At 42.1% G+C, this 15,599-nt stretch overlaps 1 protein-coding gene across 1 annotated transcript; it reads right to left on the bottom strand.

Moving 5' to 3' along the window:
- Positions 1 to 3,956: 3,956 nt before the first annotated feature.
- On the bottom strand, positions 3,957 to 15,328 carry gpsm1a (G protein signaling modulator 1a). The gene is made up of 3 exons (XM_081365926.1): positions 15,053 to 15,328; positions 4,923 to 5,253; positions 3,957 to 4,801 (listed from the first exon to the last, which is right to left on the bottom strand). The coding sequence occupies exons 1-3, from the start codon at positions 15,226 to 15,228 to the stop codon at positions 4,616 to 4,618; spliced, it is 693 nt and encodes a 230-aa protein (XP_081222052.1). The 5' UTR covers positions 15,229 to 15,328; the 3' UTR covers positions 3,957 to 4,615.
- Between the last annotated feature and the right edge of the window lie 271 nt (positions 15,329 to 15,599).

Here is a 15,599-nt window from a genome sequence, read left to right as displayed (position 1 = left end):
AGTTACTTTTTTAAAGCTGGCTGATTATTTAAAGATCCCCTGTGGTGAAAATCAAGTTTTTAATGTTGTTTAGGCTATGTCTATGTGGTATTTTTTATATGCTTTAAGACAAAACATGTGCAAATGCATAAGTCAACACCACTGTTGAGTATTTTCTCCTTACAACTGCAGTGAAATCACTTCAACGTACGAGCGGGCTTTTCATCATCATTATTAGGCTACTATGATGCGAAGCAGGGAATCTCAAGAGAAGATGTTATAGCCAGTGGCGGCTGGTGAAAAATATCTTAGGTGGGGCTGTGTCATATTCAAACCATGGGAGTAGGCTATTAGGCCTACTTTCTGCCCTTGGTATGTGTATTGTGTTTGATGTTTATTTTGTTCTATTCCTTAACCCACTCCCAGTGGTTCTCAAACTTTTTAGAGTTGTACCCCAAGAGGCTTAATGTCCTTCTGCGTACCCACACTCGTCACACCAAGGGACAATATTTGCCCCCTTAAATCGATTTTTTCAAGTGCATTTTTACCTTTACACATACCTTTATAAAATAAATAATGCTTTAAAAAAAAGTTAAATAGATAAATATGCAATGATGGTAAAAACGAAGTGATGCTTTTAAATATTAAATTAAAACCGCCAGTAGGTGGTGAGTCATCGAGTCATTCAGAAATGAAGCAAGTGGTAGTATTTATGAATTAATCATTGAATCATTGACTCTAATGATTCGTTCAAAGTCGCAGATTCGTTCTCAAACACTGCTGTGTGCTGCAGTTCTGCTGTGGCTCTGGAGCTATTATTTTATTGTAAAAATAATGACAACTGTGTTGAAAATGAACATCACTTAATATTAATATTTCGTTTGTTGAACTGTTGTATAAAATCAATGTGACATTTGCAATCGCTAACGCACATGGTCGAGAATGGCAGTATAGCGCGATTTGCCGAGGCAGTAATCTGCACGAGACCTGTCATATAGCAGCCCACTACACGCTGCTTAAATGCAGACAGTTTTGACCGCAAAAGATGAGGTAATTTGATCGGATGTCATGTATTTACAGCATTTAACCTGAGAGAAATGCATGCTCAGTTTAAATCGTATTTTAAGATGAGGTAGTATTAAAGGAACGGCAAAATTCAGCATTTTGTTCCCGCACCACCTTCTGTCACCTCACGGTTTGAGAACCACCACAAACCCAGTTTGAGAACCACTGCCTTTACATATCTTTGTAAAGCGAATAATAATAATATTACAAATAATTATTAGTATTAACACAAACTGCACGATACCAGTGCTCTGTCAAAAAGTCAGTAATTATTTAATGCCATATTACAAGGCTGAGGCATTCTTACACAAAAAAAACAAACAAATTGCTCAAACTTTCCATTTGCATTTGAAATTTAATTAAAACAGTAGTTACTTTCTCAGACAGGTCCCTCGCTCCGGTAACTGTCCATGCTGGATCTATCGCTGTTGTTTTAAAAAGTAATCACGGAAAGCAAAACAAGGCATTAGCATGACGCATCCAGCTAGCCAGCCCGATAGACAGCTGTCTGATAGAGATGGGCGTGCCTCGGCTCGGGCTCGCGCAGCTTTGGGCGCTAAACAGAAGCGCCCATAGCTGACTAGATTTGAGCTCGCTGATTGGCTACAGTTTATGTCAAACATGTCAAACTTAAATCAGCAATTGGCTAAACTGATCCACAGACCCGCCTCTCTGGGGCGCCTCTCTCCAGCGCCCCAGAGCTGATCGACGTGCACGCAGGTGGAGGAGACGTGTTGAAAAAGCAGATATTTTGAATTTCTATCATATTTTTCACATATACTGGGTGTATTTAATATCTCAAACACACAAATACTGACAATTTGTATGTATGATTTATGTATATATTTACTTATTTATTTAATGAGTGTGGCTCATAAACTGTGGTCTGGCTCATGGGGGGGCGGCGCCCTAGCGCCCTCTATTGGCCAGCCGCCCCTGGTTATAGCCTACCATATTTTTCTCTTGATATGAAAAATCGTGTAGGCTACATTTAGCAATATAGCAGGTGAATTATGTATTGGGCTACTATGGTGTATATTACTATGTTATGGTGAACTATGCCTTTCTCCACTTATGTTCTAAGTTGTTCAAAGCGTTTGTAAGGATACAGATTTTTAGAAGGCAGCTGTCTGACTCTGACATGGCAAACGGGAACATGGTTTGCAACACATTATTAGCTGTTTGATAACGTAGTCACGCAAAAGGCTAATCATATTAATTACTGTTATGTGTCCGACTTTATAAAGAGCGATACCATTGGGCAGTGATTACCTCAGTAAAGTTGACCAAGTGAATCGCTGAGCTGGTTTGAGTGAGTGGAGGCAGGGCTAATTTCCATAATCAAAATGAAGCAAGGTTGTAGTTACATTCATGCTATTGCAAGGGGCTGTTTACATGACACAGTTTTCAACTAAAAGCGTAAACATTTTTATTTCATGTAGCCTACACGACAATGGCGTTTTGGCTGCTTGAAAACGGAAACTTTTGAAAACGGGTTTAAGTGCAAGTTTTTGAAAAGGTCTCTGTGTAAACAATAAAAAAACGCGAATCTCTGAAAACGATTATGTGCATATTACGTGTTCAATTTATAGTGTTTCATCACCATCTAATGGCTTGGCGGCAGAATACAGCGTTTTTAGTCGTTGTCACGGATCCTTGTGAATGGGGATCGTTTTGACAATGGCGTCGTCTGTATCCGGGAAAACTCAAAGGAAAAACTAATACGTTTTAAGCTTATCGTTGACGTGTACAGGTAAATGTACCCTAAGGCATGAATTTATTTTTTTATTATTAAAAAACAAAGATGAGTTTTAAGGGATACAATTATTGACTACAGGGGGAATTTAATCAAAACGATGTTGTTGGGATAGGCCAGCCTATATTTATGAGAAGTAGTAGGCTAAATCTTTAATCAAGTGAAAAATAATGACATTGACAAATCATCAAAGAATTTGTTCCCTGATTCATCCCTGAATTAGTAGAAGGAACAAATTCTTTGTATTAGTAGGCCAAGTTGTAGCCTACTAAATCGTTGCCTCAGTTTGAGTTAAATCGCGGCCACAATTAAACTAAATTATGGAACAATATGCGAACAATGTGGCCACAAATTAAAGGGATAGTTCACCTAAAAAAAAAAAAAAAAAAATCTGTCATCATTAGGCTACTTACTATCATACGTAGCCCATAAGGGGAAATGGTGGTGGAAATTTTTTTGAAGAATTTTGGTAAAATTCTGGCCCCCACTGACTTCCATAGTAGGTCTATATTTTTTTTCTATGGAAGTCAATGGGGGCCAGCAACGGTTACCAACATTGTTCAAAATATCTTCTTTTTTGTTTAACAGAACAAAGAAACTCATACAGGTTTAGAACAACTCAAGGGTGTGTAAATGATGACAAAATATTTATTTTTGGGTGAACTATCCCTTTAAAAAATATTATTTAACTAAGGGGATTAAAGGCACACTATGCAGTTTCCATTCTTCTCAAACAGCGACCCCTAGAGTCACTGTGGAGTACTTGTATTTAACGTTACTGTCGTAAATACCACTCACGCAGAGCCGTCTCTGCACTCTTCCGACCACGCTTTCTTCGTTTTCTTCGTCGACTCTGCCATGATTCACGTCTGAAATGCGTGCTAGTGTCTACCATAGAGGCTGCTTCATATGTTGTTGATGTATGTGACGTCGTGCCTTAAAGCAAGTCGTGATTCTCGCGATATTTGTCGGGGCGCCACTTCTCAAACTTGCAATGGTAAGATTTTGTAATTTTTACACTGTTTGAAGGAGATCCTTAATTCATTATGATTTTGCTGTAATAAAAATAACCATAAACAAATTAAAAACATACTGAAATCATACTTAAACATCACTTTTATTCCAATGAAACAAAAATCCATGTTAAACAGTGCACCTTAAAATTAGTCTATCCACTTTTCACTGACTATGCACTTTTTAATATTAAAGATGGATTTAGCCTGTCTTAAATATTCTAAAGGAAATCTATTACTATTAGTATCATTTATATTACTTACCACCAAATGAACTGATACATGAGCCATATAACTTCAATGAAATTGCTCCCATCTGTTGGGAATCAGTAAATTCATATTCAGTGTATGCTGAAACTCACTTTCCACTTGAGTTAAATGAACACACACCTGCTTGAGGATTATGCGCTGCCGATGTTTGTCACACCGATCTATATTGTGGTGTGTGACAGTAGTTAGTAATATTATCCTTGGAAAGCATCAGTGTGTTAATCATTTTCCATGGTGTTGTTTTACTTGAAATCTGCACAAACATTTTTGTGAAAGAACAATTATTGGAACATGCAAACAGGTGAGTGTTTCCATTCCCTTTAATCACATCCTGAGGCCACATTTGGACTCACCATGACCTTAGGGTAAATTGACTGCAAAAATATGAAAAAATTCAACATCCTAATAATTAAAATAAATCTATATTACTCCCAACTAACCCCATCTGTGGAAGATCTCACAAAATGTGCAGCCAGAGAGTCAGAGTTTGCAGAAGAATTTTGTGGAAGTCACATCAGAAATGCCACAGTCTCTAGCTTGAGCCCTCAGAGGTTTTGGACTTATGATTTAAGTCTGTTTCATCCTTTTCATCAGAGTGAAAAGAAACCCGTTGTTCATCCATGCGTTTGGATTGCACTCTCTGAATTAGGCTGAAGAAGTCTTCATCTGGGTCTGGCGCTGGGGGCAAAGAGCACCTCTGATCATTGATTCTGGAGGACTGGAGGAGGGGAGAGGTGATAAAGTTCACAACATGCAAACAGAGGAATTCTGAGGAATGTAAGTGTAAACCACATTTGTACATCTTGCATTTGATATTTCATTTCAATTACTATCGTTACCTGATACTTTATGAGCATGTTGAAAAACTCGTCACTAGGTTCGCGTGAACTACATGCCTCACACAAGTGTTCCACATTGTTCTGTGCTATCCTGATGCCCAGTCGGTCCCCTATACTGGCTCTCTGGTCATCCAGTCTGCGGCTTTGGGAACTGGCTATCAGGTCAAAGAACTCCTCTGTCTGGGTAAGTGAGATGAGGGAGGAGGCTCCTGACAGTAAAGGGGACTGAGGCATGGAGGACTGGGGCCCAGTCGAGGCCGCTTGGGCCTGGGCATTGGGCTGTTGAGGGAGCTGGCAGCGCCGGTTCTCCATGCCGCTGCTTCTGGGGTCTCTAAGCACAGTGAAAGGGCAGACCTCATTAGAGGTGACTGGGACTTACCCTTAAAAAAGAATACAGAGCAAAAGATGAAACATTTAATGAAATTACTAAAAATCTCTTAATTTGAAGCACATGGTGACCAATCTCACAACACAATAAACTTGATCAAAATGTCAGTAACCATTTCAGCAAGTGTGGTTACGTTTGAGGTCTACCCAAAATGATGTAAATATATACTAAAAACTATACTGAGATTATGAGACACATGTTTAAATGTATCAACTTTTTCTCAATTTCTGAAAAAATTGTTCTCTAATGTGTGAAATAGGTCTGGGATAATAACTTATTTTAGAGTTAGTATGATGAATAAGCTGCAGTCCAGCAAAGTTGGAATGAGTGAACAATTTAAATTAAAAACAAATTTTATTTCAGTTTGTTCCAGGTGTTAGAAGTTGCACAAAAGAATAATATTAAATAGTTTAATCTAAAAAAAAAAATATTTATTTATATATATATATATATATATATATTAAAAAAACATATATAACATGTAACCACATAGAACAATTTAGATATTTTATTATAAATGCAGTATTTATATATGACATATTTCACATATGACAAAGTTTTAAAATGACTTACAGTTTTATCCTTTTCAAAAAATCCAAAACCAATAAAGTTCACAAAGGCGCTTTCTACAGGGACTTCATCTGAGAACAGCCATACACCAATTGACACAGCCTCTGGCACTGAATAATTTTCTTGGCAGACATGTCAAGCAGACCTTTCTCTCCCAAGATTGAAACGTACATGTTACTGAACAGCGTGCAAATCTTCTCTAACATAAAAAGAAAATAAATTCAAGAAAAAATGCCTTATATTCCAGCAAGAATGAGGATGAGTTCCCTATCTTCTACACCCAGGTTTCATATGTGCAGGGCTGTCTGTTTTTCGAGGGAGAGAAAGGGAGAGTGAGGGGGAGAGATAGAGAGAAATGGGGCGCAGTTGCCCCTCTCCGCTTACATCATGGTTGCTATAGGAACTGGAAATCGGCTTCCAAATCTCGCTCCTGTTGTTCACTCAAACACAGACATATGCACACCAACAAAAACACACACTGTCTGGTGCACACACACACACACACACACACACACACACTGGCTTGCATTCCTGCATTGTTGAGTTCCATTCATTGCCTCCTGGGGGATCAGTTGCCTCTCTCTTTCCATAGTCAGGAAAACTAGAGCACAATTATACCAGGATACAGTGTCCAAGATTACTGATGTATCTGTCATTTTCATGTCTTTGTTTCAAGCGATGCTGAGCCACTGTCAGCAGAGCACAAGGAGGAGGGGTTGCTTGGAAGCTACCATAAGGAGGAGGTAATAACCAATGATTCTGGGATAAACCAAAGCAACATAATATTGCCTGGGGCCCTTCGCCTGAAATGAATGGATGAATTCCACTCTATTCAGAATTCCCCTAGGGGATAGAGCAGTCTTTCTTGGGATTCCCTCCAGTCCAGCTCCATGTGCCAGCCAGCAGGCAGCTACAAGAACAAGTCCAGATCATCAGTGTTCTGCACCTCTCAGCTACTCTCTACTATGGTCCTCCACATGTGCAGTAGTAGGCAGTTTACTGACAGAATATATATATATATATAGAATAGAATGCCTTAGAAAAAAAAAAACATTGCTGGTGTTGTACAAAATTCCCTGCCACATGCATGCGCAAGTCAAACTTGTTCAGACTTGTCTGGTGAATGTGCAGAAAGTTTCATTTCGGCAGCGTCCAGTAGCAGAGTTATAAGGAGTTTCCTGGCTTTGTTTATTGCTTACAATTTTGTTTTTCCTTGTGTGGTGTTGTTGTGCATTAATAACTCCAAACCACATTTATGTGAATATCCAAGCAAACCTGTCTATGCCTTGCAATGTTATGGCCTAATAAACTTTTAGATCGGCCACATTCACTCTGGAGTAGCTGCAGTTCTTTCTAACCGAAGAATTAGGCCAGTTGAGTTCCAACCATCCAAATTTGTGCAGAATATCCCACAAGTTGGTCTTTCGAGCAAGATTGGGACATCAGCTCCGCTATGGCTACATCCAGAGATTACTACGGGGGAGAATAATGTGCCAGATCCATGTCCAAGTCGTACCCGGCAGGTGCCCACTTAATTGGAGGATTATGTGCTTGATTATCCAACTCCATGGCATGGCCATCGTTCACCAGCAGATGGTGCTCAAGGAATATCTCATGCAAGCCAGGACCCTTATAGGGGCTATATTACTCCTGCTCCTAGGGACAGAGACTTTGAAAGTGAAAAGCTGCATCACTTAGAGGCCCGGTAGAGAGATTTAGGCCATGTCCACAATAATATGTTTTTGTTTGAACACTGAAACGGTGTTTTTATTAATGAAAACTAAGCTTTTTTGAAAACGCACTCCAAAGTGGATACATTTGAAAACGGCGTTTTCACGTTGTAGTGTGGACTGTGAAACCAGTGGTATTTAAAAACGATGACGTAAATTTAGTCATATGACGCATATTGTACCAATAGATATTCATGTTTATACCAGTATTGTGCCTGTTATGTGCTATTCACTTTCACGCTGTTGCTAAAAATATTCTACATTGCACACTCTTTATATCACAGTCCTGCAAAGATGACAGAATTTACTCACATTTGCTGTCCTGCGGCAATACATGAAAGCAGTTGCGTTTTAGACCAAACATATGGTGACTGCGTGCAAACCTGGACCGCATCAGTGAATGGTGAGATATTTTACTAAAATGATCCTGTCAGAAGAGTTGTGCGATAACTATTATTTCCATCTGAATCATATCAGTGATCTTTTGTGGGGTTTTACGCATGCGCAGTAAGGTGAATTTAGCGTTTTCAGGCGTTTTTCAAAAGTTTCTCATCCACACTGAAACGTCCGAAAACGCCTGAAAACGCTAGTGTGGACAGAGAGCCTTTATAAACGAAAACGCCGTTTTCAAATGTATCCGGATTAATGTAGACGTAGCCTTAAGCAGTGAGATTAAAGAGCTTCAAATCAGAATGGACAGTGCTAGACAGACTTCTTTTGCATCTAGATCTCCTGCTTATGAACACTACAAGAGTCTTCCTCAGATTGAACTAAGTAATACTGGATTAGAACCCTCTGTGACTGTAGCATCATCCCCACAATATGAGGAAACACGTTACCTCGAGTCCTCTATGCAACGGCAGCAGCAGTAACCAATCATGCAGCCACCTAAAATAGCTAGGGCTTAGAGCCTCCGAGGCCATTTGCCAAACTCTGACGGTCAGACTCATGGCCCCCCACAGTTGCTCAGCCTGTTCAGCCTGCCTCTCCTCGGGTACAGGCACAGCATCAGCTGACTCCAGTGCATCCTGCACCAGCCCGCATGCTGCCACTGCATCAATTAGCTGCTGTACAGTTCACATTCTTATGTGCAACCTCAACGTCAGTTAGTTGCTGTACAATCTGCGCCAGCCTCACAGCAGCAACAGTACCAGCAGACGGTGGCAGCCCCAGTTCAGCCTGTACCAGTGTAATCAGCGATGGATCCTCAACACACTTATCAACCACTACCACTGCCTCCACCTCCTTGGCCTGGACCACAACCACAGTATTGTTATCCTGTCAATCATGTGGCACCTAGACCGATGGAAATGGCCATTGTGTCCTCCTATGGCATACCCAAACCAAGGCTGGCAGTCTTCTCATCAGGAAAAGAGAGTGATTTCCTGCAATGTGGCTCCAAGTTGACACTACTGATCAAACTGCCTGTCAGCTATAGAGACTCATTCATAGAGTACTGTCTCAGCCAGCAGTTCCAGGACTTACACATTGCCAGAATTTGCAGAGTGGATGGAAAGGAAGATATCTCGACATGTAACAGGGCCAGTGCATACAGAACCCTTTCGACGAGAGCAGAAACCTCTTTCTCATCCCAAAGCCAAGTCTGCCATGATTCTCACTGGTAGCGAATTACCTACAGCCAATAGTCCAGATAACAGTGAGGGCAATGAAGATGTAGTTGAGTCCATCCAGGAGTCTTTCTATGTGGACAACTGCTTGCAGTCTCTTTAGTCTCAGCATCAGGCTAAGAATCTCACTGACAAAATGAGACCATTGTTGGCGACTGGTGGCTTTGACAGTGGGCTGGCAATGTTCCCAATGTGATTGTGTATCTACCCTCTGCAAACAAAACTGACTCCCAAGAGTCGACCCTTGACCTAGTGTGGTACTGTTCCCAGGACACTTTAGGCTATAAGCACAGGCCTATGTCAACAATTTGGGAAACCTCATTGAGAAATGTTTTTTCGCATTCTGGCAAGCCAGTATGACCCACTCGGATACATTATCCCTTTCACCACAAGGGTCAAAATTATGGTGCAGAAACTATGGAAGAGAGTTCAAGGCTGGGATAAGCTCATCTCAGAATGACAAGCATGGGAAGGAGAGCTTCCAGTCCTGCTGAGCATGACACTACCTAAGTGTTACGTGACAGCAATCGATGACATCTCTTCTATAATCGACATGCATGTCTTCTGCGATGCTTCAAAACAGGCATATGGCTCTGTAGCCTATTTACAAATGGAAACAGGTTAGGAAATTCAGGTTGCTTTCATCATGGCTAAGTCCCGAGTGGCACCAAAGAGACAGCTTTCCATGCCACGTCTTGAGCTTGTGCAGCATTGTCTGGGGCTCAGTTGACCAAAATACTGAACACAGAGTTTACTCTTGATAGGCAGACAGTCATGTGGTCCGATTCAACCACTGTACTCCACTGGATACAGTCTGAGTCATGCAACTACAGTTTTATGGGCAAGTCTCAGAGATTCAATACCTTGTGGAACATGATAATTGGAAATACCTGGACTTGGATAACAATCCTATGGACAATATCACAATATAATTTCTGCGCCAATCTCCTCACCACTGGCCAATCCACCCTTCAGTGCCAATTGAAGATTCAGAAGAACTTTGTAAATCCTCATTTTGCGGTAATATCTCAATCAGCCACACCTCTTTACCTAATCTAGATGACTGCAAATCATGGGATGACCTCATCATGACCATTTATCAGTCTCTGCATGGGGCCTATGTCTGCCACAGAATGAATAGAGACTGAGACGGCTGTACTCAGACGTGCACAGGCTGAAAGTTTTCCTGATGAAGTGTATGCCCTTAAAGCCAATAAACCAGTGAATTCGAACAGTTGCTTAAGTACCCTTGATCCCATGTGGAATCCTGATCTTAATGTGATTCAAGTGGGTGGTAGATTACGCAAAACTGCAATCCTACCAGAGGATGCACTTCACCCTATTGTATTGCCGCCAGAACACCCCATTAAAAAAACTCTTAATTCAAGACTTTGATAACCGCCTGATGCATGCAGGACCAGAGAGAGTCTTTGCAGAGTTTAGACAAACCTACTGGATTCTCTGAGGGAATCAGGCCGTCAAGGGACACCAAAGACAATGCGCTGAATGTAGGAAGTGGCGCAGCAAACCTATTGTACCCAAAATGGCAGACCTGCCGGCTGCCCGTCTGGTCCACAGGAGTTAATTGTTTTGGTCCCAACACTGGCAGAATTGGCAGACGGCAAGAAAAGAGATAATATTTAAATGTATCACTACAAGATGCGTAGATCTCGACTTGTTATGCAGCATGGATGCAGATTCATTTTAGTTGGCCCTCAGACGCTTCATAGCAAGGAGAGGCGTCGATACAGACACAGCCAAGTCTTCTGGACCCGGTTCCTCAGAAAACACTGTGCCAGTCTTCAGCTTTGACAGAAATGGCAGAACATCACACCAAACTTGGCAGTCAATCAGGTTGTATTGATTGCAGACTCTCAACTTCCCAGAGCCCAATAGCCAGTCAGTAAGATAACCAGAGACCTACCTCCGCCGAATTCAACTTTCAAAAGGGTACTAGAAGAGGGCACGTCATCACCTTGGAGAGAGGAAAGGCGCCAAGCACTACTCCCAGCCAGTTTGTCAAGACTTACCTGGTATCACCAAAAACCTCAAGACAAAACTGGCTCCATTCGGAGATTATAGAATCTCACGAAGGTGTTGGGTGTAGCCCAGCCCGCAGCTCCGCATATGTCTGCAAGTGATGCACCGTGTGCCAAGGCCGAAGTGGCAGCGACACTGCGAGTGGAATGAGCTCTCACTCCCAGCAGGCACAACACACTTTGGGCCTGATACGCCTGGAGAATGACTTCCACAATCCATTGGGCCATTCTCCTTCCCCTTCTGCTGTCCTCCAAAGCAGACAAAGAGCTATTCAGATTGTCTGAAACTCTGTGTTCGGTCCAGATATATGCGGAAAGCGCACACAACAGGGACAAGGCTGGGTTACCATCATCAGGAGGGAATGCTTGCAGGTTCCCCACTTGGTCCCTCAAGGGAGTAGTGGGAACTTTGGGCCTATATCCAGGCCGGGGTCTCAGTGAGAGTACTGTAGGCCGGCCCAAATTCCAGGCAAAAATCACTAATTGAGAGGGCTTGTAGGTCCCCCACCCTCTTTAGCGATGTGAGCGCAATCAGGAGGACCATCTTCATAAAGAGGGCACTAAGCTCCACTGATTACAAGGGCTCAAACGGATCTTTCTGCAGGGCCTGCAGGACCAGAGAAAGATCCCAAGAGGGGATGAGGTGTGGTCTCGGGGGATTCAACCTCCGAGTGCCTCTCAATAACCTAACTATCGGGTTGTGCTTTCCTAAAGACCTGCCATCCACAGTGTTGTGGTAAGCTGCTATTGCAGCCATGTACACTTTCAGAGTGGAGGCAGACAGGTGTCTCTCAAGGCCCTGCAATAGGAAGAAAAGCACTGACCCGAGGCCACATCTTCATGGGTCCTCACCTCCGGAGGAACACCATGCAGTGAATATGCACCACTTTAAGGCGTAGAGCTCTCAGCTCAATCCTGAGAGATGGTATCTATCACTGCTGGCGATAGTCCCCTTAGTTCCTCCTCGTCCCATCCAGGGACCAGATGTGGAGGTTCCAGAGGTCTGGGCGTGTGTGCCATATTATGCCCTGCCCCTGAGAAAGAAGGCCCTTCCTCAGGGAGAATCACCAGGGAGGGGCCGACGCCATTAGCACAAGCTCTGTGAACCAAGTCTAGTTGGGCCAGTAAGGTGCAACAAGGACTTGTTCCTCATCCTCCTTTACCTTGCACAGAGTCTGTGTGATGAGGCTCACTGGGGGAAACGCATCCAGGAATTAAACCGGAGGAACTGAGCGTGCTGGGGAATTGGAGGTTTGCGGGGACTTGGCGGAAGCACTGCCATTTCGCCCCCCAGATCGTCCTCAGTGCTCGCCGCCAACGCCTAGTACCTGGAGGTAGAAGGACCAATCCCATATGTAGGTTTGGACACAGGTATTTCGTAGGTTTTTCGTAGGTTTCGTTGAAGTGACCAACAGAAAGGGAACCTATATTATGTTAATTCATATTCAATTTCCGTAGTATTTCTTACCTGAATACTACTGTCAGACATATACCTGAAAATCTAAAAACCTAAAATCGTTTGACAAATATATACTGTATCTATGTGTGTGTGTGTGTGTGTGTGTGTGTGTGTGTATGTGTGTGTGTCTGTTATACATATAACATTTTTGATGAAGTTGTTCTGTATGGGTTAAGTGAGACCTGCACATTTAAAAATGTTCTTCCTGTGGTTTGGCTCTCATTAAATGAATATTTGTAAAACCTCATGTTGCTTTTAAGCCAACAAGGTCTTTACGGTCTTTAGACGCACTGCTGGAGTGAGAGTAAACATCACCCTTCTTTGTAAATGCACTACCATAAGGAAGCTTTTCAACCCTCCATTAGGTAAGTGCTCTGCCAAATAGAAAATCCATCAGCTTTTGTCAAAGCCATTAAGTCACACCTGTCCATTCAGCTATCACTCTCCATTCATACATAAATGTATCATAGATAAACTTTCCTGTTTGCACACAATATGTGATACAGTATGTGTTGCAGCATTGTGCAAATAAGTGCCTCACACAATCTATTTGAGAGCATGTTCAGTTAGTGTATCAAAAATTAGAAAGGCAAAATGACTTGGCTTACTATGAAAATAGATTCAGTGCTAATATTGAATAGGCTGTAAGGGCAAGAACACACGTTTGTTGAAGCACCCAGCATGACTGCAAGCAGGATGCCTGCATTCGTGCACCTGGGTTCTCTCTAATTAGATGCCTTTTATATCACTGAAGTTCTGCCAGACAAATCATGTTGTTTTAGTGTTAAAATGGTTTTATGTCATCTCAAGCTAAATTAATCAGCCTGGTTAGGAAAAATACTAATCAAAAGCATCCCAATCACATTCTCTTACCCCTACTTTGCTCTTTAAGCCCCACAAAACACAATTTTATAATCTTGCATATAATTGTTCATATGATTGCAGATGTGTAGCCTTTATGAACGTGCATGTAATGAGCGCTAGTTAAACACGATCACACACTCGAATATTGTAACTAAATTCAAGTGTGTGATCGTGTTTAACTAGCGCTCGTTGCATGCACGTTCATATATGGTGCTTTTCCACTGCATGGTCGGCCCTACGGCTTGGCGCGGCTGGCTTTGCTTTTCCACTGCATAGTACGATTTGGCTCGGCACGGCTCGGCTCAACACGGTTTGCTTTTCCACTGCAGTTTAGTACCACTTCAAAGTGGGTGGGATTAAGATGTCCTGGTCGCAATATACAGCTCTCGCTGGATCTGCTCCTCGGTACCAAAAAGAGGAACGTCTGCACCTCGTTTACTGACCAGTCACCACGATTCAGCCACTTTTTTTTTCACGTTTTTTTTTTTCTCAAGCAAGTCGTTTAAGTTGTGTTTGGTGTCTCATGTTGCAAATTCAATGACGCAGGTAGTGACGATTCTCTCTGACCAATTAGTGATCTGTAGTGTTTTCACGTCACCTTTTAGTATCGGTATGGGATGCTTGGAACCTCAACAGAGATGGTACCATTTAAAGCGAGCCGTACAGAGCCGTACCATGCAGTGGAAAAGCGCCAAAGTTAGCCGTACCAAATCGTACCAAGCAGTGGAAAAGCGCCAATACACATCTGCCGTCAGATTATGCGATTACTTTGATTATACTGCTGTCATATTTTATGTTGCTATAGATTGTTGTTAATTGTTTTAGATGTCTGTAGTAAATTGCAAGTATAAGTGTGAGTTGACGGAGATTATAGTTAAATGGTTTATTCAGATGCTAACATGGCTAATCATGGAGCTAGAGTATTTCACACTTCTTGCAAGTAATATTCCACACTGATTGTATTATTGTTTGTTATACTGGATTGTTAAATAATTGGATCTAAAGTCTGTATTTACTTATTGTAATTGTTATTTATCTTTTGTACAGACCACACAAACATATTTCATGCATCAGTAAAGTCATCAAAGGAAAGAACTGTGGTTGACTGAGTTCCTGGGTTCTGACAGGCCCAGCAGGGCGAGTGTTTCTTATCCAACAGTCCTTAAGAGATCAATTCTAATTTCCAATTCCAAGTCCCACAAATGGTCCTTCGAGCCGGAGTTCACTTCCCTGGATTAAGATGTCAGTCACTTCTGCACCAGTAAACCCTTCGGTTCGCCCAAAGCACCATCCAGCCTATTTACAAGATTATGAGGTGGATTTCCCGTGCCTTCATAAATCAGCAGTCACCAGTTAGTATGAGAGAACAAACAGTGGAGTCATCTGATTATGATTACTCTTCATCACACATGGGAGTATCTGGTGAAAAACCTAGAAGAGCACACAGTTTACCTGTTTTTTTCTCCCGCTTTGACTGTCTGACTGTCAGGGATGAACATTGTGCCCTCCAAACCTTCTACAGCAGTGCATTTCCAACTCTTCCCGCCAGTCATAACCACAATGTCCGAATCGACAGCTATGGTCAGAATCCAATGACCCTCAATGAACATTTCGGTCAGCCTCACCATTAAGAAGAATTGCTACTATTCTTGATTCTCCTGATATAAGCCACAATGACACATTAGCATTTAAGGTCTCCCTTCAAGTGCAGTCTCTAGTTGATCTGCTAAAGACATTAGGCCAGGCGAGGAGCATTGAGTTTCAGTGTGGGTTGCTTGTTGCACGCCTCCTCAGTAAGCTGCCACCTGAAAGACGGGCTGATTTTCTCTGCAACATGTTACATCGGCCTGGGGGGACTCACTAAAGCTCAGCTCTTAGAGTGGATACACACCAATAGGAGATGCTGACGTTGTGGCCTTGCTCATGAGGCTGCCCACTTTCCCTTATGAAAAAGAAGTTTATTCAAGTGTTCTATTAGTATACTTCTTTTAAACTAAAA

This window comes from Scardinius erythrophthalmus (assembly GCF_964197995.2).
Source record: "Scardinius erythrophthalmus genome assembly, chromosome: 5".
In the NCBI taxonomy this organism is placed as follows: Eukaryota; Metazoa; Chordata; class Actinopteri; order Cypriniformes; family Leuciscidae; genus Scardinius; species Scardinius erythrophthalmus.
This window is presented reverse-complemented; position numbering and strand designations above follow the sequence as displayed.

Excerpts from the sequence above, each read along its gene's own strand:
- gpsm1a (XM_081365926.1), bottom strand. The coding sequence starts at position 15,228 with ATGGTGAGGCTGACCGAAATGTTCATTGAGGGTCATTGGATTCTGACC. Across the intron at positions 5,254-15,052 it reads AAAGCGGGAGAAAAAAACAG|AGACCCCAGAAGCAGCGGCA; the intron begins GTAAACTGTGTG and ends CACTGTGCTTAG. Across the intron at positions 4,802-4,922 it reads ACATGCTCATAAAGTATCAG|TCCTCCAGAATCAATGATCA; the intron begins GTAACGATAGTA and ends CCCCTCCTCCAG.